This window comes from Pygocentrus nattereri, chromosome 22 (genome assembly GCF_015220715.1).
Source record: "Pygocentrus nattereri isolate fPygNat1 chromosome 22, fPygNat1.pri, whole genome shotgun sequence".
Classification (NCBI taxonomy): Eukaryota; Metazoa; Chordata; class Actinopteri; order Characiformes; family Serrasalmidae; genus Pygocentrus; species Pygocentrus nattereri.
The window spans coordinates 26,108,780-26,135,730 of record NC_051232.1 but is presented as its reverse complement, the minus strand read 5'-3'; the positions used below and the strand labels follow the sequence as shown (position 1 = coordinate 26,135,730).

Sequence of the window (26,951 nt, the reverse complement as noted above, 5' to 3'; positions counted from 1 at the left end):
GGCGCGTTAGTGTCATCATATTAGCAGGAAACGAGCCGATTGGCCAGCACTGGCACATATTCAGACGGATAAGGTAGCAAAGGCTTTGTGAAAGTGCTGAGGGCTGAATATTCAGTGCGCCGTCCTAAATGTAGGCCTTTCGAGTTATAGCACAACAGAGCAGTGAACAGTCTACTCGGAGTAGAAATCCGTCCTGGAGGCACATGGACTTTTCAGAAATGATTCCATTTCATTCACGTGGTCTCACACTGTTCTTCTGTTTCTACATTTCATGACAATGTGCTTACCGTTAACATTTTCCTCACTCTCATCATGCAGCATGACGCTAAGCTTATCTCTTAAACATCCTCTGCTGCGGAGATTAGTATAATCATCTCTCTAAAGAGCTCAGATTATTAACCGATCATCTACAGCATCTCACAAAAGTGAGCACACCCCTCACATTTCTGCAAATATTTAATATCCATGGGACGACACTATAGAAATGAAACTTGGATATAACTTCAAATAGCATACAGCTTGTATAGCAGTGTAGATTCACTGTCTTCTGAACACTCAGCCATTAAGATCTAAACAGCTGGCCCCACAAGTGAGTCCTCCTCGCAGTCAACATGTCCAAATTGTGCCTAATTGTGTCGTTCTCCCTCCCTGGTGTCATGTGACTCGATAGTTAGAAGGTTCCAGGTGTGAATGGGGAGCAAGGCTGTTAAATTTGGTGTTTTGGGTACAATTCGCTCATACTGACCGCTGGATACTCAACATGGCACCTCATGGCGAAGAACTCTCTGAGGATGTGAGAAATAGAATTGTTGCTCTCCACAAAGACAGCCTAGGCTATAAGAAGACAGCTAACACCCTGAAACTGAGCTATAGTACGGTGGCCACGGTCATACAGCGGTTTTCCAGGACAGGTTCCACTCGGATTAGGTCTTGCCAAGGTCGACCCAAGAAGTTGAGTCCATGTGTTTCAGCGTCATATCCAGAGGTTAGCTTCAAAAAATAGATGCATGAGTGCTGCCAGCATTGCTGCAGAGGTTGAAGAAGTGGGAGGGCAGTCTGTCAGTGCTAAGACCTGTACACTGCTACTTTAAGTTATATACACTAATGTGAGCTTGGTTGTGTTTATTGATCCATAGATAATTGTAAATATAAAGAGGAAAACAATATAACATTGAATTCCATCAACTGCTAAGGCTGAGTGATGCAATGCTGTGCTGCAAAAGATTGCATAACAAATGACACATTAAAACTCTAGTTTTAGGCCGCATTGCCCCTCCATTTATTAAGTGACTGCAGGTGCTTTCCTTAGTGGCTGGAAACTCCACTGTAACGTGAGGGTACAAGATCTCTCCATTCATTGGCATAAACACTTGGCATGCTTGTGTAGAAGACTAATGCAGCAGTGCTCTAGTGGATGAACTTTTCATACTCTGAGTGCGCACGCTGATGCTCAACTGTAAGAGCTGGGAGGAGGAGTTTGTGGACACTGATGCCACCTGGGGTAGAGCTGAAAGATTAATCACTTTAATAAATTATTAAATTAATTAAACCTTCACCAATGTTTTCACACTCAAGAGCACCAACTCTATGGTTTAAGAGCATGTCATGAATCTGGCGTAGACCAGGTTCCCTAACCTCCAGCCCATGACTGCCCCTTCTTATGAACACATTCAAGAAAAACCGGTGAATGAGGTCTAATATCTTATGTTAGACCAGTCAGAAGCAGCCAAACGTCAGATGTGGTGTGACATCACAACTACAACTAGCCTGCAGGCTGGCATTCTAAGTTCAACGTTCAAGCTTCATGCAAGAAAAGTGAATCAACACTTATTCCTGGATAAAATAACAGGCCTGAAGCTTAATTTGTAGAATGTAACCATAATTTGATATTTCCTCCCAGGTTGTTCTGCCCTAGCCTGGAGGTTGAGGGAGGGAGACAGATGACACAAAAGTCAACAAGCAGTCACTGCAACCCTGTCAAACTCTGATTCAATATGGTCTGAATAGTCATAAAAGGTCTGTGTTGCTTACACCCTGTATGCAGCTGGATGCATGTAAAGACATTAAAAAGAACATCATGTATTTTAGAGAACCACGGACGCACCGGTTATGACTTTTATAACACACTGCCAAGTTGATTTTTCTTTTAAAGTCTTTTTTTTTTTAAAAACTCACATGAACTGCACTAGCATACTGGTTTTCAACCTGTGGACCACAGCACCCAGTGGCCTGTGGCGGTACTGCTAGGGGACCTTATTGGTCAAGCTAAATGCATGGCTGATGTAGCTGACCACGTACTAGTTTTTTTTGTATATTTTTAGTGCAAGTCAGTGTAAAACGTTTCTTTTTGATGAAATGGAGCACATCCATAATGGTCCCTTATTAAAGGCAGTGGTTTTATATAAAACCACCTTAAAGCATAAAAGGGTTTTGCATGATCAAATGGTTGAAAGTTGTATACATATCTCTAAAGAACTCTCCAAAAAATTGCTCCAATATTATTAGTTATCAGTGAAGCCTTTCCTAAGTGTAGAGAATTTTTCCAGACATTTTTTGATGTTTGTTGCGACTCAATAGTTGTGCAAAATGTGACCGTGTTTTCATTTTAAACCAGATCATTAAAAATGTTTTCATGGACCACATGAGCTTATAGTTGGCTGTGTAGAGCTGTAAAAGGTTGTCGCAGACCGTTTAAAGTGATAAAATACAGGTCTGTAAGGGTAATTATGAAACGGCTTTAACTAAGTGCAAACTTTACCCATTCACAATAAAAATACTAAAGTGCCTTCTGCTGCCACCTTGTGGCTAAATGCTAAATTTCCCCCTCTAACTTGAGCAGCTTGTTTTGGAGGAAGAGCAGGTGTTCAATGCAGATTTCCATTAATGTTTATTATACCACTTTTCTCACATTAACGTTATAAAGGCAACAACTCAATGTGTGGGTTGGCAAGACCAATTTCTGTTATGTAGACTTCTGGACTGTTAGACTACATATGTTCTGTTTGTAATTATACTACGACCACCAATAACCAATACAATTCACCACATCAATGTAGTGAAAAGATTCTCAAAATAGGAAAATGTAAATAAAGGCAGACAGCTTCGTATTCAGCACAATTTTGATTTTTTATTTGATGTACAAGGCGGCGAGTTTTACTTCTGGCTGGACTCGGACTTGGATGCGGAGGCTCTCAGGGAAGAAAGGCGGCGTCTCTTGGCAATCTTCTCGTGACGCTTATCTCTGGCCTCCTGCAAAACAGAGGAGACACAAGTGAGATTTGTTTTTAATGAGATCAACAAACAAAAGCACAAATAAGGCGAACCAGGTAGTGAACACCAGCCAGTATGGAAACCAAACATTTTATTCCTTCAATTACACAGACCCTTTTCACACAACCCCAACTAAGTGTCCAGACAGTGTAAAAAATGCACACAAGTTCGTTCCAGGGCAGTCAGAGTCTAGCATAGCTTGACTGCTCTACCATCTAAACCTAGTAATCAAGTGATGAAGTTGCATATGAATAGGAGCCTACACACTTTTGACCAGTAGCCCATGAAAAAGCACCAGGCTGAATGAGACTGTACCTTCATCCTCTTGGCCAGCAGCTTGGCATAATCTGCAGCCTCCTCCTTGTTCTTCTGGGTGCGCTGCCTCTTGAGAGCAATGCGTCGGCGCTTGTGCTGCAGCACGCGGGGAGTCACCAGACGCTGAATCTTAGGGGCCTTGGTCCTGGGCTTCTTACCTACCAGGAGAAGAGCAATATTTAGATTCATTAGAGCTGGTTCATTAAGATGTTCCAACACCAGCACTAGAAAAGTCCATGAACATTTGTAACGACATGCAGAATTCAAAAAGGCATGTAGTGTTTAACAATGCATCAAAACCAGCAGAGTATATTATTTCTTACTGTTAACAGCAAAATTAAACTTCTGAAAAGTTTGACAGAGCAATGCAGTACAACCAGCCATGGTGTGAAAGGTCAGGTTGTTATCCGGTTAGCAGCTCCTCTGTTGCTATGGCATCATACCGTACTCCCCTTGAGGCTACTGACCAGCCAGAAGGGGCCAAAGGTGTGCGTGAGATACTAAGGTTCACACACAGGTTATATTTTCAGTTCTACATTATTGTTAACGTGACCGTGGCAGTACTTAACCGAAGCTTCGAACTAGAGCCATTACAATTGATCATGTTCAAAAAATCCACTGAAATTGATCGTCCTGATGAATTTGCAGCGATGAATCAAATTTGCATTACACTGCGTATTTAAGTTCTCCTACTGAACTTTCTTAAAGCAAGACAGACAGCTTGATATACACCCACTTAAATGCAGTAGATTTGGTCACAGCTGGAGAAACTAACTTACAGGCTCAAATGTTAAACTTTTGCTGCTTTTTGTCCCCAAATATCAGTCTCATTTGTAAAAACTTCTCTTAGGCACCTCTTCAGCAAGTCTCAATCTCATCAACCAACACCACAAAAAAACAAAACAAAAAAAACGTCCAACAATCTCTACATCAGGCATTAATACAAAACTTCGGCCAATCTCACCTTCTTTAGTGAGAGGTCTCCTGACCACATACTGTCTAACATCATCTTCCTTGGACAAGTTAAAGAGCTTGCGAATCTTGCTGGCTCTCTTGGGGCCCAGGCGACGAGGGACAGTGCTGTCGGTCAGCCCGGGGATGTCCTTCTCACCTAGAAAGAGAAATGGGACATTTGAGGAACAAGGTATTCCAAGCAGACAGGAAAGTAGCCTTCTGAAAATACACAATATGTAAGTGGTCTCACTTTTCAAAATCCTTCTTTTATCCTACCCGAGACACCACTTTAGTTATTTGACTGTCGCGTATAAAGATATTGGGGGAGCAATTGAGTACAACCAGCCACGGTGTAAAAAGTCAGGTTGTTATCCGGTTAGCAGCTCCACTGTTGCTATGGCACCACACTGTCCCCCCTTTGAGGCTACAGACGAGTCAGAAAGGGTCTACTGGTGTGCCTGAGGCCTAAACAGTACAGCTGAACCAATGTGTGTATTAACATATTGTGGTAAATCATCTCTACTCCAACACATACAAAGGATTTAACAGCTTGATGTTTTCTTTTTACATATGAAATACATGCAAGTCACCTGTCAAAGCATCTTTACCAGGAGAGCGAATCCTAGAACTCTGTCCCCAACTCTAATCAGGATTCAACATTAACCTGTGCAGCAAATCTGCACTCAATTCCAAAACTACATCCTTTCCACTTACCTTTCCTCACAATAACCAAGTTGAGCACGCTGAGGTTGGCATCGACGATGCAGCCGCGAACGGACTTGCGTTTGCGCTCACCAGTACGACGGGGCCTATAGCACGAGTGTCCCTTGCTAAGGAGCAGACGCACACGCCCGTGGGTCAGGACACCCTGTTTCATGGGGAAGCCCTGCTTGTCATTGCCTCCACTGATGCGAACAACATAGCCCTACAAATAAAAATTAACACCACAAGTTAACCAAATCAGCAAAGAATAAACTTTCACAACAGTAAAGCAGCATAGTCTTTTTAAGAAGACCATGTCCAAAAGTATCCAGACACCTTTCAACTCAATTACCTTGAGGTGCTTCCATCACACATTCAACTGCACATACACAACTTGTATAACCTCCACATGAATGCAGCAGCAACAGAATGAGATGCTGTGGAGCAAACCTACAGTGACCCTGCTCAGTGCCAAGCATCAACTAGAGGGGTGCAAGTTCCTGTGGTGTGTGGAGCTGCATCTTCTGGTGAGATTGAGCACCATGCTGGAGCAGCATTTTTATATAAAACTAGTCACCCAACATCAGTACCTAACCTCACTGATGCTCCTGAACACAAGACCCAATTCTCAGAATTGCTCCAACAATCTAGTATAAAGCCTTCCAAGAAGATAAAGAAGGACAACCCCCCTAGTCATGACTTTAATTTTAGAAGAAAATGAAGATGTGCAGACACCTATAAACCCTTGCCATGTAGAAAAACGTGTTCTCACCTTCCACTCATCTCCCAGAGGATCTGCAGGGACCTCTGTGGCCATGCGCTTCTCGTAGAAAGTCCTGAGCTTGCGCTCATCATCGACCTCAATAAGCTTCTGACAGCCAGTGGCAGGGAAGGAGATGTTGAGCTGTTGGGGGGAAATGAACCAGCACGGTGGGTTAGCGGAACAAGCTAATGGTCTACAGTTCATATGAACGTCTCGCATACGGACAAACCCAGAGAGCGGCCTTTATTTAACTCGCTTTCCCAACCAAGACAGCAGTTCTGAACACTAGACTGAGCCCTCCAGCCGCTCTCTCTCGGAGTCTAAAGGCTGTTTTGGGAGTTCCGCTCACAAGCTAAAAGTTTCATGAGTATGCTAAGCTAATGCAACGCATCGTAGAGTTAATGTTTATTTTTCGCCGACGTCTCGACCAAAAGCTATCGGTTACTCCAATAACAGATTTAAATGAACGGCAGCCACCGTTCGTGGTTATTTCAGCGCTATTCAACTCAATTATACCCTCGCACGTTCCCCCTTCAGGCTCCGCCATGTTTATCTGGCTAGCCGCTCTGCAGTCGCGACTCCCGACAGAATCAACACTCATCCTCTTCACTAGCACCGCGATCGGTGTTTTATAAAGAGGAAAGGGCACGTTTAAAATGTACACATTGTGATTCCGTGGACATTTATGGGGGAGTTTTAAGTTAAACTACGTAAAAACGTCGTTTCTCTGATCCTCACCTTCATTTTGGAGGACCGTCTCAACCGGAGTCCACCACGAAAAAGAGGCCGGATATCCGCCTCGTACTCTCACAAAGACATTCACAGTATCGCGAGGGTTCGCAGCGCCTCGCGTCACGATGTGGACTTCCCCTCCCGCTTTAATTAGATAAACTTATTATTTATTTTAACGGGACGACGTGTTTTATTTACCACTAACGAGGAACAGGAGCCCAGGAATTATGTCAAATACATCAAATGATGGTAAATAAACCGGAATTTGGGTGCTAAGGAAACCGTGAAATGTCCAGAAAATGTTTTCATCAAAAAAAGTTTAACAAATAATAAGAAAAAAGTGAAAAAAAAACAAAAATATTGTAAAAAATACATTGTTTAAAAAAAAACCACACTAAATGTTTAATTTTAAAAATGTTAAATAATAATACATTTTAAAAGTATTAAATAAGTATGTATGTAAAATGATGTATTTAAAAATATTTCTTGAAAAAATAATGAGCAGTGAGTCAAATGATTAACTTTTAGGTTTGTTTATTTATTTATTTACTCGTTTAATTTTTAACTTTAAGTTTAAATTTAATTCCTGACCAAAAATAGACGGCGTCAGCGAGCCGAGCCGAGGCCGCGGTCAGGTTTTTCTCCCGGTGACTTTCTGACCGGTCGCCCGGTTTGTGGCGGAGCGTGTGTGATAAAAGGGGGCGGGCCTGGTCACGTGAGCACGCGCTGTGTGTTGTGGCTCGCGCTTCAATTGGATTAAACGAGAACTGGGAGAGAAGCGGAGCGCGAGCGACTCTCGCGCAGCTTCTGGAGTGAAAAAGCCGTTTGAGTGGAAAGAAGCGGCGAGAATGCGGCGCAGCGCGCGGAGGTGAGGGCGGGATGAGCAGCCTGAGGCTGTGGGAGCAGCTCCGAGCCGGCACCTCGGAGGTGGACTGGTGTGAGGGCAACTACCTCATCTACCCCAACATAGCGGAGTTCTACAACACGGTCAGCGCAGCTTCTGTCACGGGTTCATCTCAGCGGAGCGCAGGCCGGTCGAGTTAGAGACCAAGAGCAGCTGTTAGGCTCTTCCTCGCTGTGGACGGTGTCTCCCTGGCATTACCTCAGGTGGGGCTTTCTGACCCACCTGCCTAATGACAGGGAGACCCTGTCAGAGAGAAGTCACCTGTTTTCCTGTCTCTGGGTAGCACGTCAATATTGGCCTTAATATCCAGAAATAATGACTTCTTTTCTCAAAATAGTGACTTAGAATTTCGAAATCATGACATTTTGTCAACAATTTCAGGTAGTATTCGAGATAATCACTCATATCTCGAAATAATGACGGATTTTCTCCACATTTTGACTGTGTCGAAGCAATGAGCTGTTACTTTCCATGAAAACATTTCAAATTCTTTTCATTTCAAAATGTATTACTTCAGAACAAGTCAACATTTTGAGCAAACAAGTCGTTATTTTCAGGTACTGTGTCAGTATTTTTAGACTCTGAGATACTAAGTCAACATTTTGACATATTGTGTAACAGAGAAGGAATTGAAAAAAAGACCTCTACATGGCGAGTAATAAAAAAGTAGACTTATTATTTTCTTTTTAACAAAAATGGGCACTTTGCAGCCACATTTTGAAGACAGGATAGATAACAGGGTCTATCGCTTAACATTCGCTGCTGTTGGGTCAAAACCCAAGTTTTTCAGGTTTTCCATCTTTATTTCCCTATTGCCATCAATGTTCACTTAGCATTCTGTTCATTGCAAAGTCATCAGTGATGTTCTCGTGCTGATATTGATCCGTAACGTTTTCCTAATGAAATTTCTCGTTTCAGATCAGCAATGTCTTGTTTTTCATCTTGCCGCCCATTTTGATTGGCCTATTCCAACAATACGCTACACATTATAACCGGGGAATTTATGTCATATGGGCTCTGCTCATTGTTGTGGGTAAGTGAGCCTTTTCTCACTTTGTTTGTTCGTCTTTTAGTGAAAAGGTTGCCAACCCTGTGGTTTTACTGAATGAACTGACCACTTTTGACTAATTTTACCTGTTTTAGAAAGCTCACGCTGCGGTATGTATAATGGATCTGTTGAGAATAGACTAGTAGGTTAGTAACGGGGCATTTTTCGGATAGCCAAAGGGCCTGTATACGACAGTTCTGGAAGGCTTCTGCCTGTCACTAGAAGGCCGGACCCCCTTTTTAAGTCAGGTTGGAGTGTCATAGGACTGAGGAACAGGGAAGAGAAGGGGTGGTGCTGGGGATTGCGAGACCTTCGTCACAGGAGACTGAAGGCGATGTGAATTTATAGGGCGTTAGATTGGAAGGAGGAGGGGTTTCAGACATGTTCCTCCTCTCAAACCAAACTGCAGTTATTCCATAACTCCATTTAGAATCAATCAGGCTGTTTTGTTTCTGCGTTTTTAAAACTGACATACACTATATCGCCAAAAGTATTTGCTCGTCTGCCTTCACACACGCATGAACTTGAGTGACATCCTGTTCTTAATCCACAGGGTGTAATATGATGTCAGTCCAGCCTTTGCAGCTGTAACAGCTTCAGCTATTCTGGGAAGGCTTTTCACAAGGTTTAGGAGTGTGTTTATGTGAATTTTTGACCATTCTTCCAGAAGGACATTTGTGAGGTCAGACACTGATGATGGACGAGAAGGCCTGGCTCGCAGTCTCCGCTCTAATTCGTCCCAGAGGTGTTCTGTCGGGTTGAGGTCAGGATTCTGTGCAGGCCAGTAAAGTTCTACCACGCCAAACTCGCTCATCCATGTCCTTATAGACCTGCTTTGTGCACTGGTGCACAGTCATGTTGGAACAGGAAGGGGCCGTCCCCAAACCGTTCCCACAAAGTTGGGAGCATGAAATTGTTCAAAATCTCTTGGTGCTGAAGCATTAAGAGTTCCTTTCACTGGAACTAAGGGGCCGAGCCCAACTCCTGAAAAACAGCCCCACACCATAATCCCCCCTCCACCAAACTTTACACTTGGGACAATGCAGTCAGACAAGTACCGTCTCCTGGCAACCGCTAAATCCAGACTCGTCCATCGAATTGCCAGATGGAGAAGCGTGATTCATCACTCCAGAGAACACGTCTCCACTGCTCTAGAGTCCAGTGGCGGCGCTTTACACCACTGCATTCGACGCTTTGCATTGCGCTTGGTGATGTAAGGCTTGGATGAAGCTCTCTATGCTGTTCTTGAGCTTATCTGAAGGCCACATGAAGTTTGGAGGTCTGTAGTGGTTGACTCTGCAGAAAGTTGGTGACCTCTGTGCACTATGTGCCTCAGCATCCACTGACCCTGCTCTGTCATTTCATTTCACCTACCACTTCGTGGCTGAGTTGCTGTCATACCCAATCACTTCCACTTTGTTATAATACCACTGACAGTTGACTGTGGAATATTTAGTAGTGAGGAAATTTCACGACTGGACTTGTTTCACAGGTGGCATCCGATCATGGTACCACACTGGAAGTCACTGAGCTCCTGAGAGCGAGCCATTCTTTCACTAATGTCTGTAGAAGCAGGCCTAGGTGCTTGGTTCCTATGGCCATAGAAGTGACTGGAACACCTGAATTCAATTATTTGGATGGGTGAGTGAATACTTTTGGCAATATAGTGTATGTAAATAATGTCTCTTCTGATTGGCTGCCCTGTATTGTGCCTCATTCCAAAAGCAGCACAAAATTTGAATATGAATGAATGGAGCTATACTACAGTACACTCAAGAGACAGTATAGGAACACACTATGTGGACAAAAGTGTTTGGACACACCTTTTAATCACTGAATTCAGACCTGTCAATCAGACCTATTGGGTCTTTCTAAAGAGCTCACTGACTTTGAGCATGGTGCTGTAATTGTATTGGAACAGTTTGGCCCTTTTCTGTTCTAGCATGACTAAGACCCAGTGCACAAAGCAAATCCTGTAAAGACCTGGCTGGGTAAGTTAGGAGTGGAAGAACTTGTCTGGCACTCACAGAGTCCTGACCTCAACCCCATCAAACACATTTAGGATGAACTAGAACGGAGACTGCGAGCCAGACCCTCTCGTCTAACATCAATGCCTGACCTCACAAATGCTCTTCTGGATGAACAGACACATTTCCCACAGACTCACTCCAAAAAATTGTAGAAAACATCCCTGAGGAGTGGAAGCTCTTATAGTTTCAAAGGGGAGACCAGCTCCATACTAATGCCTATGAATTTAAAATGGGGTGTCATAAAAGGTCCTATAGGCGTAATGTGTAAGTGTCCCAATACATTTATCCATATTTTGTCCATTTAGTACAATGTCTGTCTGTTTATACAATTTACATTGCAATCTGTGTCTTAAAATGTCCACTGTAAATTCCACTACAGCTCTCATTAAAGTTAAATTATTAAAGTTCTTGAAATACAGACCATCTATAGGTTCCTGAGGACTGAAATGGGAGTGTTGGCCTAAAGCACGTGTCAGAATCCAGCCTTCATGAGACAAACCACTGCAGATTTCAACGCACTGCCTCATTAAACACACCTGATTTAGCTCATTAGCCAATCAGCAATGCCTTCATGAACTGAATCCAGGGTGTTAGATAAGGGTAAACACTGATCTCTGCAGCAGTTTGGCCCGGAAGGCCCCCAGTTTAACATGCCTGGCCTAAAGGCTCTTTTGGGCTCGTTCAGCACTGCCTCATTAAACTCACCTGATTCAACTTTTCAGTAAATAAGCAATTCAGAGTGATAGAAGAGGGAGAACACTAATTACTGTAGAGCTGTGGCTCAAAAGGAACCCTGATCTAAAGAGACTCAAACGGTGTTTCACTTTACAGTGGCAGTTTCACTTTATGTGGCAGATCTGAAGAAATACATAAATGTGGTGCTTTCACAGCCAGGCAGGCCAAATTCAGGGGCATCTGTCACAAATGTACAATAAGGTACAGTTAATAGTACACTGTATATATTGATAATAATAATCAATTATAACCATGAGTTAACTCCGCTTGACTCAAATTTAGTTCTCCTAACTCACGTTTTTAGCACTCCCTGTTCAAATATAAGCAAATCTGTGATGATGATCATGTTAAGGTCTTACAGGATGGTCAGATGTCTTTTGAGTCTTGTCTCTTCTGTTGAATCTCATGTTCAGGCTATACTTAAATGAAGATGATCTTTTCACAAACTTGAGGAGTTTGTGCCAGCTCGAGGTGCGCGAGAAAAAAGCAGGACATACCAAATACTAAGAAATTGTTATTTATGTTAAAATTTCAAGTATTCTGATTTTATACTCTTTTCCTACATTTGTGATAAAAAAATCTTGCATTTATTTGGGACATAATGCAGCATATTCAGCAGTGGTCTCAGACTATTGGACTCCACTGTACTTATCATACTTATTTTTATGCCTAATCCCTTGTTTTTGAGTGTCACCTTGCCCCTTAGAACTGTGTTGCAATGTGTGGTGGTTGAAATCTTCCCCAACGAGGTGGGACAACCTTTAAATAAAGAACATTACTTCATTAACAGGCAGGCTACTACCGCTGCACAGCAGAGGAGGATAAAGTTCAGCTCCTCACTGCTGGGCTTTAGTTATATTTAGGGAATCATATGCCTTCAAAGACGGGGGGACAATTATTTATTATCACCCACCCCTAATTCTTCGGTGATATGAAGCTGAAGTCATATATATGCCTAGATATGTGTACGCAAAACAGAAGGGATAGGGCTAAGAGGTCAAAGCGAGTTGTGAAATGGGTGAAATGTTAGACATAGATTCATTGACAGCTGCTTTTAAAGGACATTATATGTTTATTTTACTTTATTGTATTAAAATAGCACTAAACCTCATCTCCATTTAGGTTACATTCCGCAGGTTTGACTGTTCTTGTACACAACAAATTGGGTTCCTCCTCTAAAGAACCACAATGCAGCCTCTAGTTTTACCAGAGCTTCTTGAAATCGCCTTGTCCTTCTTGAGCTCCATGTGGTTGGCACAGGAGTGGAATTTATGCAGATAACACTGTAACTGTTGGAGACGTTTTCCTTAGAGATACCAAGGCCCCCCCACACCCAGTTTCCTTGATAGATAGCAAATGCATTTTACAATGCATCTGTTTTGTCTGATAGTGACCCATTGTATTGTAATGCAATGCAAGTGTATACACAAGTGAAGGGTGGCAACAAGAGTGCAAAGAATGTCATCAGTTTCTGTCAGTTTCATTAAGTCAGGATTACCAAAGGGTGGTGACCTCAGTGTTGTAGTCTGTTGATGTATATCGAGTGACAAGCGCTAAACAGACACTACAAGGCAGTCACTATGGTTAATCTCACCGGCACATAAATCGTGACTCCAGATTTGTCTGCTCCTTTTACTTTATGTTTAGGGCTATTCTGTTTAGGGTATTGAAGTGACACCCATTTAGTTTGAGCTGTGATTAATAAGAGGCGTCGCCTCCTCTTTCACCCAAGCTGTCTAGAGCAACAAGTCAATAGGGCTGTCATGGCACTTTTGTTTGTACAGAGCCCTGTTTGGCATAACATGACATGACAGCAGTGGGCGGGTGGGTTTTCTGTATAACGTCCAAATGTATCAGCTGAACTGATTATAAACCTGAGCTTCATACTTTCAACCTTGATAACATGTTGTCTAATGTGGTTTTCATTAATTAAAAGTTAAAATAAAGTAGCCCTAGTTGAATGATGGATGATTTCAGCTCGGAGTGTAAAGTTTCAGTGAGAAGCCTCCCTTGTGAAGCCCTCAATCCAATTTGTCATCAGTTTTACAGAAAGTGTAATTTACGTCACATTATTTCTAGTGTTTACATTAAAAAAAAGTTGTATTATTAATCAGGGTACAACACGCACATTGTTTTGGACAAATGATGGTAAAATTACCATCAGATGGTAAAATGGGGGCTTTTCAGACTTACTTTACTTCAAATTCAAAAATTCTTTGTTGTCTGAATGACCCTGCCTTAATCACGAAGCAGCTTGTTAGCTTTATGCCTTTACACATTGCCAGTGTATGTAGAGAGAATGTGCTCTGTCTCTCTAAATCTCCTCCAGTGTCTCATAACTGCTAGCTGGTAACTGCTGTGTCCGATTTGATAATGTTACAGTATGTTGCATTACTAAAAGTTATTTAACTGAGAGTAAAATCAGAAGCTACATAAGTGTTCTTTCTTTGGCTGTGGGAGTAGGTTATTCAGCAACTTTCTGCTGGGCCAAATCAAACGTCTCTAAAGGAAACTTTGGCCTGTGGGGCCCACTTTGGGTATCCCTGTCCTAGATGGTCAACACCACGTGACAAATATCAGTTTTGTTTTTGAATTTGTAAATGAACAGTTTTAGTGTTTTGAGCTGCTGTTAATCTTTGCATTGCAAATAGCTGCTTTTAAACAACGTGCAGTCAACAGACAAGGAGTAATAAATAAACATACTACTTCTCTTTTATTTGTGAATGATAAAACATTTACAGCAGAACATTCATAGATAAATCATAAAAGACGTGTATCTCATCCAAAGTTCCTTTGTTATGATTGAAGTTCCTGAAATCCCTGCCAACAAAATAATGCCTCATAAACATCCTGCCTCCTGTCAGATAAGTCTTATTCGGTGCCTAGCTGTATGCAAAAAAGATGCCCTCATATGATGGGCCATACTTATAGATTTACAGTGAATTCCATAAAAGGAGATCAACTGCTGATGGAAAAAGACACTTACAGTGTGATCATTTTCAGTATATTGAAGTATTTACGTTTGTGAACTGTTGGGTAGAATTGCCATGAGGATCACATTCTGTCTAATAGTCCTTGAGGGCTATTTCTCTATAGATTTGAACAGTTTCTCTGTTGCATGATTAAAGTTACACAGGAATGATGTGAACTGTAATACTGGTTGTTCATAATAACATCCCTGCCATAGGCATCGGCTCAACGTACTTCCATGCGACGCTCAGCTTCCTTGGTCAGATGCTGGATGAGCTGGCTATCCTCTGGGTGCTGATGTGTGCTATTGCAATGTGGTTCCCAAAGAGATACCTGCCCAGAATGTTCCAGAAAAACAGGTGAGGACATGTAGACATACAGGCAACAAAGAGAGCTTGTATTGTGTTTTAATTGCATTAAAAATGCAAGTTAATATAAGCTGTCCTGCTACTACCATGTTGAGTTTATTTATCACCAAAGTATCATTTAAAAGCAAAACATCAAACTGACTGTCAATATCGGTGAAACGAGTAACATTAGCACTGGAGGACGCCTTCAGGATACCTTCAGGACACCAAATTGGACAGCGCTCAGGACACAACTATGGATAAATTAGCAAACAGCAAACTAACTGCAAAGTGGAAAGCTCCAGTTCCCTTCGAAATAAGATGTAATGTAGCTATGAGAGCCAGAGGAACATGAAACATGCAGCCACCGACACTCTCAATGAATACTGCAAACTGCATAGAAATACAGTTGAATATTCAGGTACATGTGAACCCTACATTCACATAATAAAATAGTATAAAGTGAGAGATACATTCTCATGAAGCTTTTGTCCATAACTATAACATTTTTTTCCTTTAAGGTCACATTTAATCAAAAATGTTATATAGAATAATTTACATTAACATCCACTTATTCCACAACAGCAGTGTTGTATAGTCTCATGTGTCATCAAAATAAACTAATCAAAAAGTATTTTTATCACATTATTATTATTATTGGAAAGAACTGTTGCCTAATTTATGTCTATTTTTCTTTCTATGTTTGGTTATATTAATTAAATGTCTCTACAATTTCTCTTTGGGATTAATAAAGTTAAAATGATCTATCTGTCTATCTACCTACCTATAATTATATATAATCATTTCCAACTATAATTTCAGGCATGCCTTGTATCTTAAAGGGGAATTCCTCTGACTTTCTGCATAATTCAGTCACCGATAGGTGAACAGATTTATTCAAGGTGGTTTGATGTGAAATGCTTGTTGCTAAAGCAGTAACCCCTTCTCTCTGCAGCCTTCAGCTTGTTGCCACCAGTTCCTCTGATTTGTCCGATGAACTTTGGCTCCTGTGGCTTTTGGTCCAATTCTGCGTCCAAGAATAGTCTTGCCAGACTTATCGCCCACACTGCCCTAAGCCACACGGCAGACGTTCATTCTGCATTCCTCAACATTTGCCCTTTGTAGCTGGTCTAAAGTTTATTGGTGTGGCCATTATGTTCATGGTGACCATTCATGTTTGGGAAGCTGTTTCTAGACCAGTGCTTTGTAACCTACTTGGACACAAGCAATCGAGGCTGCTTTAGGGACTGAGTTGTCCCACTGCAAATTTAGAAGAGGCAGCGCAGACCTTTCAGATGTCTATTTCTGAGTAGTGCTCACAAGGATGACCTATAGCCTAGTAGTTGTAAGACAATAAGGTCTCATGTCAAGGCAGTATGAATATTGTGTATATCATCTTCATGTATCTTTTGCAGTATAGGATACTTCAGTTAAACTTTTTTTCCCTCAGTTTTTCTCTGTGGAGTGAAAAGTACAATATATATGTGTGTGTGTGTGTGTGTGTGTGTGTGTGTGTGTGTGTGTGTGTGTTCTTTTGGTCCATTCATCATAAAATGAACACACTATGTAAAGAGAAATGTGCATTTTCAATTTATGTTAAAAGTGAAAATGACTATATATATATATATATATATATATATATATATATATATATATATATATATATATATATATATATATATATATATATATATATATATATAAACCGGATTCCAAAAAAGTTGGGACACTAAACAAATTGTGAATAAAAACTGAACGCTATGATGTGGAGATGGCAAATGTCAATATTTTATTCAGAATAAAACACAAATCACAGATCAAAAGTTTAAACTGAGAGAATGTATCAATTTAAGGGAAAAATATGTTGTTTCAAAATTTCATGGCGTCAACAAATCCCCAAAAAGTTGGGACAAGGCCATTTTCACCACTGTGTGGCATCCCCCCTTCTTCTTACAACACTCAACAGACGTCTGGGGACAGAGGAGACCAGTTTCTGAAGTTTAGAAATGTTTAGGAATGCTCTCCCATTCAAGTCTAATACAGGCCTCTAACTGTTCAATCGTCTTGGACCTTCTTTGTCGCACCTTCCTCTTTATGATGCGCCAAATGTTCTCTATAGGTGAAAGATCTGGACTGCAGGCTGGCCATTTCAGTACCCGGATCCTTCTCCTACGTAGCCATGATGTTGTGATTGCTGCAGAATGTGGTCTGGCATTATCTTGTTGAAAAATGCAGGGTCCCTGAAAGAGATGATGTCTAGATGGGAGCATATGTTGTTCTAGAACCTGAACATAGTTCTCTGCATTAATGGTGCCTTTCCAGACATGCAAGCTGCCCATGCCACAAGCACTCATGCAACCCCGTACCATCAGTGATGCAGGATTCTGAACGGAGCGTTGACAACAACTTGGGTTCTCCTTGTCCTCTCTGGTCCGGATGACATGGCGTCCCAGTATTCCATAAAGAACTTCAAATCGTGACTCATCTGACCACAGAACAGTTGTCCATTTTGCCACACTCCATTTTAAATGACTCCTGGCCCAGTGCAAACGTCTGAGCTTGTGGAGCTTGCTTAGAAATGGCTTCCTCTTCGCACTGTAGAGTTTCAGCTGGCAATGGCGGATGGCACGGTGGATTGTGTTCACTGACGATGCTTTCTGGAAGTATTCCTGAGCCCATTCTGTTATTTCCTTGACAGTGGCATTCCTGTTTGAGGTGCAGTGACGTTTAAGGGCCCGGAGATCACAAGCATCCAGTAGAGTTTTACGGCCTTGACCCTTACGCACAGCAATTGTTCCACATTCTCTGAATCTTTTGATGATGATATGCACGGTTGATGATGATAACTTAAAAGTCTTTGCTATTTTATGCTGGGTAACACCATTCTGGTATTGCTGCACTATCTTTCTGCGCAACAATGGTGGAATTGGTGATCCTCTTACCATCTTGGCTTCTGAGAGACACTGACACTCTGAGAAGCTCTTTTTATACCCAATAATTTTGTCAATTGAGCTAATTAGTGTTAATTGGTCTTCCAGCTGTTCGTTATATGCTCAATTTCCTTTTTCTAGCCACTTATTGCTACTTGTCCCAACTTTTTTGGGATTTGTTGACACTGTGATATTTTGATTCAACATATTTTTCCTTTAAAATGTTACATTTACTCAGATTAAACTTTTGATCTTTCATCTATGTTCTATTACGAATAAAATATTGACATTTGCCATCTCCACATCATTGCATTCAGTTTTTATTCACAATTTGTTTAGTGTCCCAACTTTTTTGGAATCCGGTTTATTTTTATATATATATATATATATATATATATATATATATATATATATATATATATATATAGAGTCATTTTCACTTTTAACATAAATTGAAAATGCACATTTCTCTTTACATATATATATACATACACACACACACACACACACACACATATATATATACACACACACACACACACACACACACACACACATATATATATATATATATATTAGTCGTTTTAAGTTAAAGTTAGGAGCATGTTTATAACTTAATAATCATTTGGAGCTGAAGACTCCACTTTGTCCAGTTTTGAAAGTGGACGTTTTGCCATTCTTCCATTATACAAGTGTGCAGAAATACAGAGCCTATGTTATGGTGTGTTTTGCTTGTTAGTGGTCTGGATGAATTATAACGTTTTTGGTTTTTTTTTTTGGTTTTTTTACTGTTTTTGCGTATTTCACACATTACTGCTTTCTGTTTTTATTTGCAAACACTTTTGGAACTGAAGGTTGTATTTAGATGTGATGTCTAATCATGGCTCTGTGTCATTTGTCAGGTTTCACTTTAAGCTGATGGTTGGCGTGCTGTCTGGCGTCATCACGTGTTTGGCCTTTGTGAAGCCGGTGATCAACTCTGTCTCTTTGATGACTCTGGGCATCCCCTGCACGGCTCTGCTCATTACTGAGCTCAGAAGGTCAGAACACCCACCTCACTCCAGACATCGCAAACAAAAGTAACACACCACTTCAGACTCTATATAGTTTATTTATTGAAAACCCATGATATATTACCCTAAAAAAACATTTTAGTCAGGTCAAGTAAAAATGAGTTAATACAACCTCCAGAGAACAAACATTTTAAAGCACAGTTACTGTTTATTTGTTGAATGTAAGACATTTAGTGCCAAAGAAAGTTATGGCACATTTTATATTATGTTTTATATTTAGTTTTTTTCCAATATGTTAAAATTTAGCAAATAAATAGAATTGTGCAAGGAAATTTGCCGAAAATTACATATTTAAGTTTGTTTCCAGGAGGGGATGTGTTCATTTAAAATCAACAAAACATATCATTTGAGGATTTTTCTTTTGCGCATGACTATACACATGTTGATTTAAAGATAACATTACTGACTTTGATAATTAGGGTCTAAGATAGATGGTGTGGTTCATTTCCAGTGTATTAGCTCCATGCTAAATAGATCAAGGCAAGAGGTAAAATCTCAATACAGTAATTATATTATACAAGATTGGAGGCAGGCTTCCCATGTTTCAGTCACCATTCAGAAGTTCAGAATCACAGATTCTACTCGAGATCTACTGTTATATATATTTATTAGCCCAACCCTAGTGGCTAGGCTAGCAGTCAGGATTGGTTGACACCACAGAGATTCACAGTGTGTAACACACTTGCAAAAAGAGAAAACTGATGAACAAAAACTTTAAACATTTTTTTCTAAAATTTCTAATTCTCTTGTACTGATAGGCTAAGGGATACAATTCTATATCTTATATATGATGTCTGATGTATCTTATGTGGGGTATAATGTAAGACTGCTATGAAGGGCCAGTGTCCAAGCTCTAATGTAAGGTTGTTCTTACGTTCCCCTCAGATGTAGCTAGGGGTGGAGAGGAAATAACATGGCGTGTGATGGGAGATGGAAGGGAAGGACACAAGTACACAGTAATAGCGTTTCCAGCCACTGCTTTACTTTGCTTCTCACTTGCAAAAGTGTATGATACAAGAAGAATATTTACAAGGAAAAAGGGATGATACAATAAGCTGAGCTGAGAATGTCTTTAGGTTAAATGAAAAGGAGTTGACTAACCACTAAGTATGCAAGAACATCGACTAATGGAACCCAACCAATCGCAAAGGTGAATGGTGGACGGTGCCAAAGAAATGAAATCTAATCTGCCTAGCCAAGTCTAATCCTCAGCAAAATACAGCGGGTGGCACTCACACCGTACCTGATGTGTCTAAGCAATCCAACCACTGCTGTGTATGTATATGTATAGGTGCGCCCAACTTGCCTGTCCACACATCACGCTGGGAGGGAGAAAACGGCTAGAGAGGGAGCACAGGAAACTAATATTACTGGCTACATTTCGCTGCTAGAGTAGCACAGCTTGCCATTATGGCCAACACCAAAAGTCTCATGCGCACTAAATGCTCCCACACACGACTAGTCTCAGATGAGTCCTTTTATCTGTCAAGGCCTGCCCCTCAGCAGAAAGCAGCCGTCTCGATTGGTGGAGAGAAGAGCACAGCTAAGCACTTGACATCCACATTGGTCCATTGCCCACATACCTGCACAGTGATCGGGTTGGGTTAAAGAGGAGAGAGAAAAAAAGGGAAACACAGGCATGTAACAGTGGTCTGTATTCTACCAATTGTTATTTTAAAAGAAATTCAAGTGAAGATTCTTCTGTAGGATTGTTTTGTCTTGGCCTGACAAACTTTGTACAGTTTTTCTATCCTCATTTCTCAGAACCCAGAACACGCTGCTTTATTTGTTCTGGAGTACATTGACCCGGCATGATTATTCACTCTTGTTTCCATTCCGCTCTACAACGGATATGTTTTTTCCTTTTCCTCATCAGTCATGGCACAAGACGCTCAGCAATTGACTGAGCCAGCCAGCTATTGTTTAGTTTGTTTTGGATTCTTTGGTTCAGCCCGTCGCTGTTAAGGATGTTGTTTATTTGTTTTTGTAATCATGGAGAGCGGAGAGAGTAACTGCAGCAACTGCACAACCCCTTTCCCATTTGGCACGAGGCCTTGTTTTAATGGAACAGTCATCAGTCACTTAGTGTACTGTGCTTCTCACAACTTCTTGAATGCTGGTTTTGCTGGTTTGTCTTCTTTTATTCTGTAGATCTAGAGCTTATAACTTAGTATAACCCCATAGTTGAACTTAGTTAATTGTATAGTCTAACTGTATAACTGAATATAGCTTCATAGTTGTTGCTGAATAATGCATAGTAGTTACTCTCGATCCTCCTAGTTTTTGTTCTCTGTCTGTATAATTAGAATATACTAATAGTATACTAACGCTATAATGTACTATAGCAGAGGTTCCCATCCTTAAGCAGCTCACGGCCCATGCAGCCAACTGCAAAAGCTTCTACGGCCTACAAAATTTTAACCAATATGACAATTTAAAATGCAAACAAATGTAACACAAATATCAATGTAGTCAATCACACCTCACTTCACTGCACTCTCTGAACATAATAAAAAGCAAAACATGTGCAAAAATTCTGTTTGTAGAAATTTGTCAATGATGTATAGTGTAGTGGGTAACACCTCTGCCTTCAATGTTGTAGACAAATTATAAGTCGCTCTGGATAAGAGCGTCAGCCAAATGCCGTAAATGTAAGCGCATGAATTCCATGCAATCAAACAAAGAAATGTTTTACATTTACTTGCACTGAAAAAAATATGTCAAATGACATGTGACATGTGGCTGATGCCCCCTGAAAAAAAGCTTAGGGAGGCCTGTTGTTACAGTCAAAGGTGAAGTCACCTCAACCTCATTCTAATGGTTCTGTAGTTCTTTTTAACATTGTGTATTCTGCCACCTAGTGGCTACAATGTGTACTTCAATAAATCAACATGTAAAGTATGTTGTCATTATGTTTATCAGTCATCTCTCATAAAGGCTATAAACACCATTAATCTCTTGTGCGGATGATCTAATATGTGTGCATTTTCTCTATGCAGATGTGAGAACCTGCGTGTATTTAAGCTGGGTTTAATTTCTGGAGTCTGGTGGGCTCTTGCTCTTTTGTGCTGGATCAGTGACCAGATCTTCTGTGAGATGTGGTCCACGATCAACTTCCCTTACTTGCACTGTGTTTGGTAAGTGCAGTTTCTGAAACACTCAGACCAGCTTGTCTGGCACCAACAACCATGCCACATTCAAAGTCACTTAAATCACATTTGTTCCCCATTCTGATGCTCAGTCTGCACTTCAGCAAGTTGTCTTGACCACCTCTACATGCCTAAATGCATTGAGTTGCGGCCATGTGATTGGTTGATTAGCTATTTGTGTTAACAAGCAAATGAATAGGTGAATGTTCATAAATAAAAACAGAATACGATGATTTGCAAATCCTTTTCAACCTATGTTCAATTGAATACACAACAAAGACAAGATATTTAATGTTCAAACGGATAAACTTTATTGTTTTTTGCAAATATTTACTCATTTTGAATTTGATGCCTGCACGTTCCAAAGAAGTTGGGACAGGGGCATGTTTACCACTGTTTTACATCACCTTTCCTTTTAACAACACTCAATAAGCGTTTGGGAACTGAGGACACTAATTGTTGAAGTTTATGATTTACACAACGTCCCAACTTCATTGGAATTGGGGTTGTAAACAGTGATTTTCTGGATGTTAGTGTGTTTAACCATTTTCAAGCCTCTCCTCGAGGAAGCCCAGTATTATATGTAGTTAAAAAGCAACTCCTGGATTGACCAATCAGTGCTTCAGTAAATTGTGCTCATGATGTCATTGATGATATTAAGTCTCTGTGGCGGCTGTGAAGGTGTCAAGGAAAAATATGGACCCAAGAAATTCTTGTTACTTTTTATTGTTTTTAGGTTTATTTTAATTATTAATACGACTTTATTCTAATGTATATTGTGATACTGCTGAGGTCAGTTGTTTAAAAATTTTCTTGGATGCCTAAAACTTTCACATAGTACTGTATGTGTAATAACTTGTTTGATCAATGTTTATCTGTTGCTTGCTGTCTTTTTACATTTAAGTGAAATGGGTGTGAGGAAGTAAAGAGGGTTGATGTGTCATTCTGTATTGCGAATATTACACTGTAATCTGTTTCTCTTCCCCCTCTTTGCCTGTAATGATTCCTCTTCTTCTCAGGCACATACTCATCTGTCTGGCCTCTTACCTGGGCTGTGTGTGTTTCGCCTATTTTGACGCAGCCACTGAGGCTCCGGAGAGAGGACCCGTCGTACTGTTCTGGCCCAGCGAGAGGTGGGCCTTCATCGGGGTCCCATATGTTATGCTGCTCCACACCCCACGGAAATCCTCTGTCAAGGTGACATAGAGGGTCGAGAACACAGGGATATTTAGGTTGTGTACAGAGGGGATAAAGTGACGTAGAGATGTCATAATATAATGAAGACCTCCAAAATGTGCCTGTGCATGCTCCACCCACGAAAATGCACTCTTTTGAGGCTACTGTTATGAGGTTGGACAAGCTTTACAGTATTTTAGCAAATGTCCCATTCAGAATAGCTCATTTTAGAGAGTGAATTTTAAATTAGATTTATTCTGTCATGCATTCAACGTATACATAGCTAATGTCAGTAAATATGGCAAGAACAGCAGTGGAACAGTGTTACTGACTGCTATGCTACAGTTGTTAGTACTATAGGCTACAAAGTTAGCTTAGCACAGCCGAAATCTTTGAATTTTCTATAAAGCCAATCAGTTATAGGTTGATCAACGAACACTTTGATTACACACACAAAAAAATCATTTAATGAGTTTAGTTTGCTGGCAACATTAAAAATAGCATTGAACGTTAGGCTAAGCTTTTTAGTTGGATGTCCATTATTTAAAAATTTTGATTACACATAGAAGAACAGCTATGAAAACAGTAGCTATGAAAAACACGTTTGTAGAGGGAGCACTGATCGGTCACTTAACGTAAAAGGTGAATAAGGCTGTTAGGTAGCATAAGCGATTCTACCTCGGGCAGTCACTGTGTCAATGACAAAGGCTCCATTAGTGCACAAGTTTCCATTCAAAATACCAGCAGTTGTGATGGATGCTTGAGCTGCACAATTAATATTGAAAGCACAAACACAGCTGCCTTTGTTTTAGAGTTATGGTAAACATATCTAATTGCTTCCCAAAAGACATTTTTGAGGAATTGGTGCCAAATATTTTATAAACAATGTATATATGTCTCTTTTGAATCATTGATGAATTAATGTGATCAATACAGTCAATGCAATAGCTTCATTTGATTACGTTTTCAGGATTTTATTTATGTACTGTACGGCAGTATGCCTAATGGAATACATATTGCACATAAACCAGATACAGGGAGCAGACAATCTTTGAGCTAAGGCTAGGGGAAATCCATGGATTTCTTTTAAATATCTGCATAATTTGGTTGGTGAGATGGAAATAATGTCATTCAGAGTGGAAATGCAAAATGGTTCATTGTAGAGAAACTTATACAGTCAGATTGCTCTACAGCGAATGTGATAGGAATGAGTGGTCACAGTGTGTACAATGCAAATCTAGCTAATTTAATTCCTATCCAGAATGAATAGTGAACCTACATGTATTCTGTGTTGTGCTATGTTATGCTGGTGATGGCAAACTAGTGGTAATGGTAGTTTTCTTTAAGGGACTATTTAGCCTTTTAGATGTCCAGTTCCCACCACAACCATTCTCTAGATTGGAGCATCTCACATCATATCACTCTGAATGACTTTGTTTACATCTAAACAATGAGTTCCCCTAAAGCTTTTGCCTATCCTTGTGCTACTATAACCCTATGAAGACGTTTCTTTTGTTGATGAACATGTTCATATTCTTTCTTATTATCATCTTATATATATGGTGTCACTTAATATTCTGATTTGCTGATATTTTTAAGAGGGGTTTACATTTTACATTAATTTAAATAATTCATTTTCTACATAAATACAAGTGCTTTAAGAAAGACATATCATAAGAAACCATCTATAATCTATGTCGAAAGAAATGCAAAGGTACATGATGTTAATGAGAAGTTGCTGAGTCATTGCATACATACGTTGTGCAGTCACAGTAACTCCTCATCCAAACACTTGATTCAACTTTGAGAGGAACTGTTGTCACTGCCACTCCAGGATTACCTCCAGGCTCATAGACTGCATGATATTATATTGTGTACATTATTTTACATTTACATCCTTGTTTTGTTTGAAAGATGGCCACTAACCGTGGTCACCAAATGAACCTTTAAATTGAGGCTTGACACATAATACTGATGTGACTTAAAAGGCCCATTCATGGAAAACTGAATTTTCCTCACCATTTTAAATGGAAGTGCTGATGTGGTGCATGAACACTGTTAAAGTTTCATGGCATGACGTTCATTTCTCAGGCCGTACAGTCCATATGTAGTCGCAAAAACATATATTTGCCTAATTGGTCTACAGCACAGAGTGTTTCAGCCTAGACTGCTTTTTGATTGAGGCACAATGCAGAGCAGCCAATCAGAACAGAGTTCATTTTCATATGTCAGTCTGAAAGGCACAGTAAAAAATCAGCCTGTTTAATTCTCAGGGAAAAAGAGAGGTTGGGAAATGGGCAAAATGAGTTATGACTGATTTTGGTACATAAAAGGCACAAACTTTACAAGCAGACCTCAGGGGCAACATTAAAATACAAAAAAGATGAAATACATAGAATATGTGTGTAATCGTTATTATTAAGAGTGGTTTGATGTGAAATGGCTCATTGTAGAGAAACTTACTGACAGATGTTGATGGTAAAATTGTGGTAAATCAGAAAAAAGGTTTTTTTGGGGGGTTTCTATTTTGCCTTACATGTTCTACATGTACTATAAATGTGCTAAAATACAGTATAAACCAAAGCTTTACCTCATGTAAAAGCTTTCTGAGAGGGAGCTTTTTGAAGTGTCTTCGGACGTTTGGTTCCTATTACTGCAAGTGTGAACAATTCTGACTCCGTGAACGGAGCGTTTCACATCAAACTAATCTGAAAAACTAGATATTAACAATTTAACTTTGCAGCAATTTTGAAAAATGATGGACTTCCCCTTTAATAAGACAAAAACTACTTCATCTGCCAGAACACTGACAGTTTACACTTTTAAGACAAGAGGGAAAGTGACTTGTAAACATCCTGACAATTCAAGGATGTTTATTTTCACCATTTTATGCATTTGTATAGTGAATTTCTTCAGAATCACAAAGCACATCAGCTACTCCATATTATGTATTTTGAATGTATTTTGTATTTGATTATAACACTTAATTTAATAAATCACTACTCTGTTTTCCAACCCAAACTGAGTTGTCATTCATAAATTGGTGATTTTCCTCAAAGCTGTTGGACTGGACTGTTTTTGGCAATATACAACTTGGTGAGGCCAGACCTACATATTGACATTCGTGGGCACATTGTCAGTTAGCCAGATAATCAGCCTGCCTTTATTACAAACCTCACTTTGTCTTTATATGGCAAACAGTCCTGTGCAGAGGTTTATACGCCCCTGGTCACGTTTCATGTTTTGTTGAGGTTCTAAGTAAAAATAAGTTTTAAAAAAATCTTTTTACCAGAGAAAATAAAACAAGAAGCAACTAGGCTTTAGATTGACTGGCTTTGCAGTGTTAATTACAAGCCACCTGTGATCTAGTATGGATTTTTGTGGCCTCTTTCTATGGTTAATATAACGCAATTGCTGAATTTGGTGGTGGTGAGTGCACTTGTTTAGTGAAGCCATGCCTTGGCTTCTATGAACGGTTACAGTGAAGATTGAGCCTAGGACAGAATATAAAGGTGCCACATCTTTGTTAAACATAGAAATCCAGTGAAATAGCTCTGATTCTAGTCTAGCTCACTTATCGTTTTCAGATTTTCTGTACACTAGCAAAAGAGGAGAAATACTGTAATTGATGTAGGGAAAATCCTGCAACATCTAATGCAACCATACTTCAACGGAAGCTTTTGCAAACAGGCAGTACAAATTTCAAAGAGTATTTGCTCACCACCTTAGTCCTGCTTTTAAGTGGATGTCATTCGGATTTCCTTAAATTCTTGATGCATATCAAGCATAGTGTCGTCACGTACACGGTTTTCAAGCAGATTCCCTCCTTCTGCCTTAAAGTAATACTTTGGAA

At 40.1% G+C, this 26,951-nt stretch overlaps 2 protein-coding genes across 2 annotated transcripts; one reads left to right on the top strand and one right to left on the bottom strand.

The window, feature by feature from the left end:
• Positions 1-3,105: 3,105 nt before the first annotated feature.
• On the bottom strand, positions 3,106-6,846 carry rps6 (ribosomal protein S6). Its single transcript, XM_017705164.2, has 6 exons — positions 6,743-6,846; positions 6,014-6,145; positions 5,254-5,464; positions 4,550-4,696; positions 3,586-3,743; positions 3,106-3,249 (listed from the first exon to the last, which is right to left on the bottom strand). The coding sequence occupies exons 1-6, from the start codon at positions 6,746-6,748 to the stop codon at positions 3,154-3,156; spliced, it is 750 nt and encodes a 249-aa protein (XP_017560653.1). The 5' UTR covers positions 6,749-6,846; the 3' UTR covers positions 3,106-3,153.
• Positions 6,847-7,511: 665 nt separating this feature from the next.
• Positions 7,512-26,119, top strand: LOC108431792 (alkaline ceramidase 2-like). Its single transcript, XM_017705163.2, has 6 exons — positions 7,512-7,723; positions 8,559-8,673; positions 14,641-14,782; positions 18,603-18,740; positions 21,773-21,910; positions 22,942-26,119. Exons 1-6 carry the CDS (start codon positions 7,616-7,618, stop codon positions 23,126-23,128), a joined length of 828 nt encoding a protein of 275 aa, XP_017560652.1. The 5' UTR covers positions 7,512-7,615; the 3' UTR covers positions 23,129-26,119.
• The last annotated feature ends 832 nt before the right edge of the window (positions 26,120-26,951 follow it).

Excerpts from the sequence above, each read along its gene's own strand:
- rps6 (XM_017705164.2), bottom strand. Across the intron at positions 4,697-5,253 it reads CTTGGTTATTGTGAGGAAAG|GTGAGAAGGACATCCCCGGG; the intron begins GTAAGTGGAAAG and ends TTCTCTTTCTAG. Across the intron at positions 3,744-4,549 it reads GAGACCTCTCACTAAAGAAG|GTAAGAAGCCCAGGACCAAG; the intron begins GTGAGATTGGCC and ends TTCTCCTGGTAG.
- LOC108431792 (XM_017705163.2), top strand. The coding sequence starts at position 7,616 with ATGAGCAGCCTGAGGCTGTGGGAGCAGCTCCGAGCCGGCACCTCGGAG. Across the intron at positions 14,783-18,602 it reads AGAATGTTCCAGAAAAACAG|GTTTCACTTTAAGCTGATGG; the intron begins GTGAGGACATGT and ends GTCATTTGTCAG. Across the intron at positions 18,741-21,772 it reads CTCATTACTGAGCTCAGAAG|ATGTGAGAACCTGCGTGTAT; the intron begins GTCAGAACACCC and ends TTCTCTATGCAG.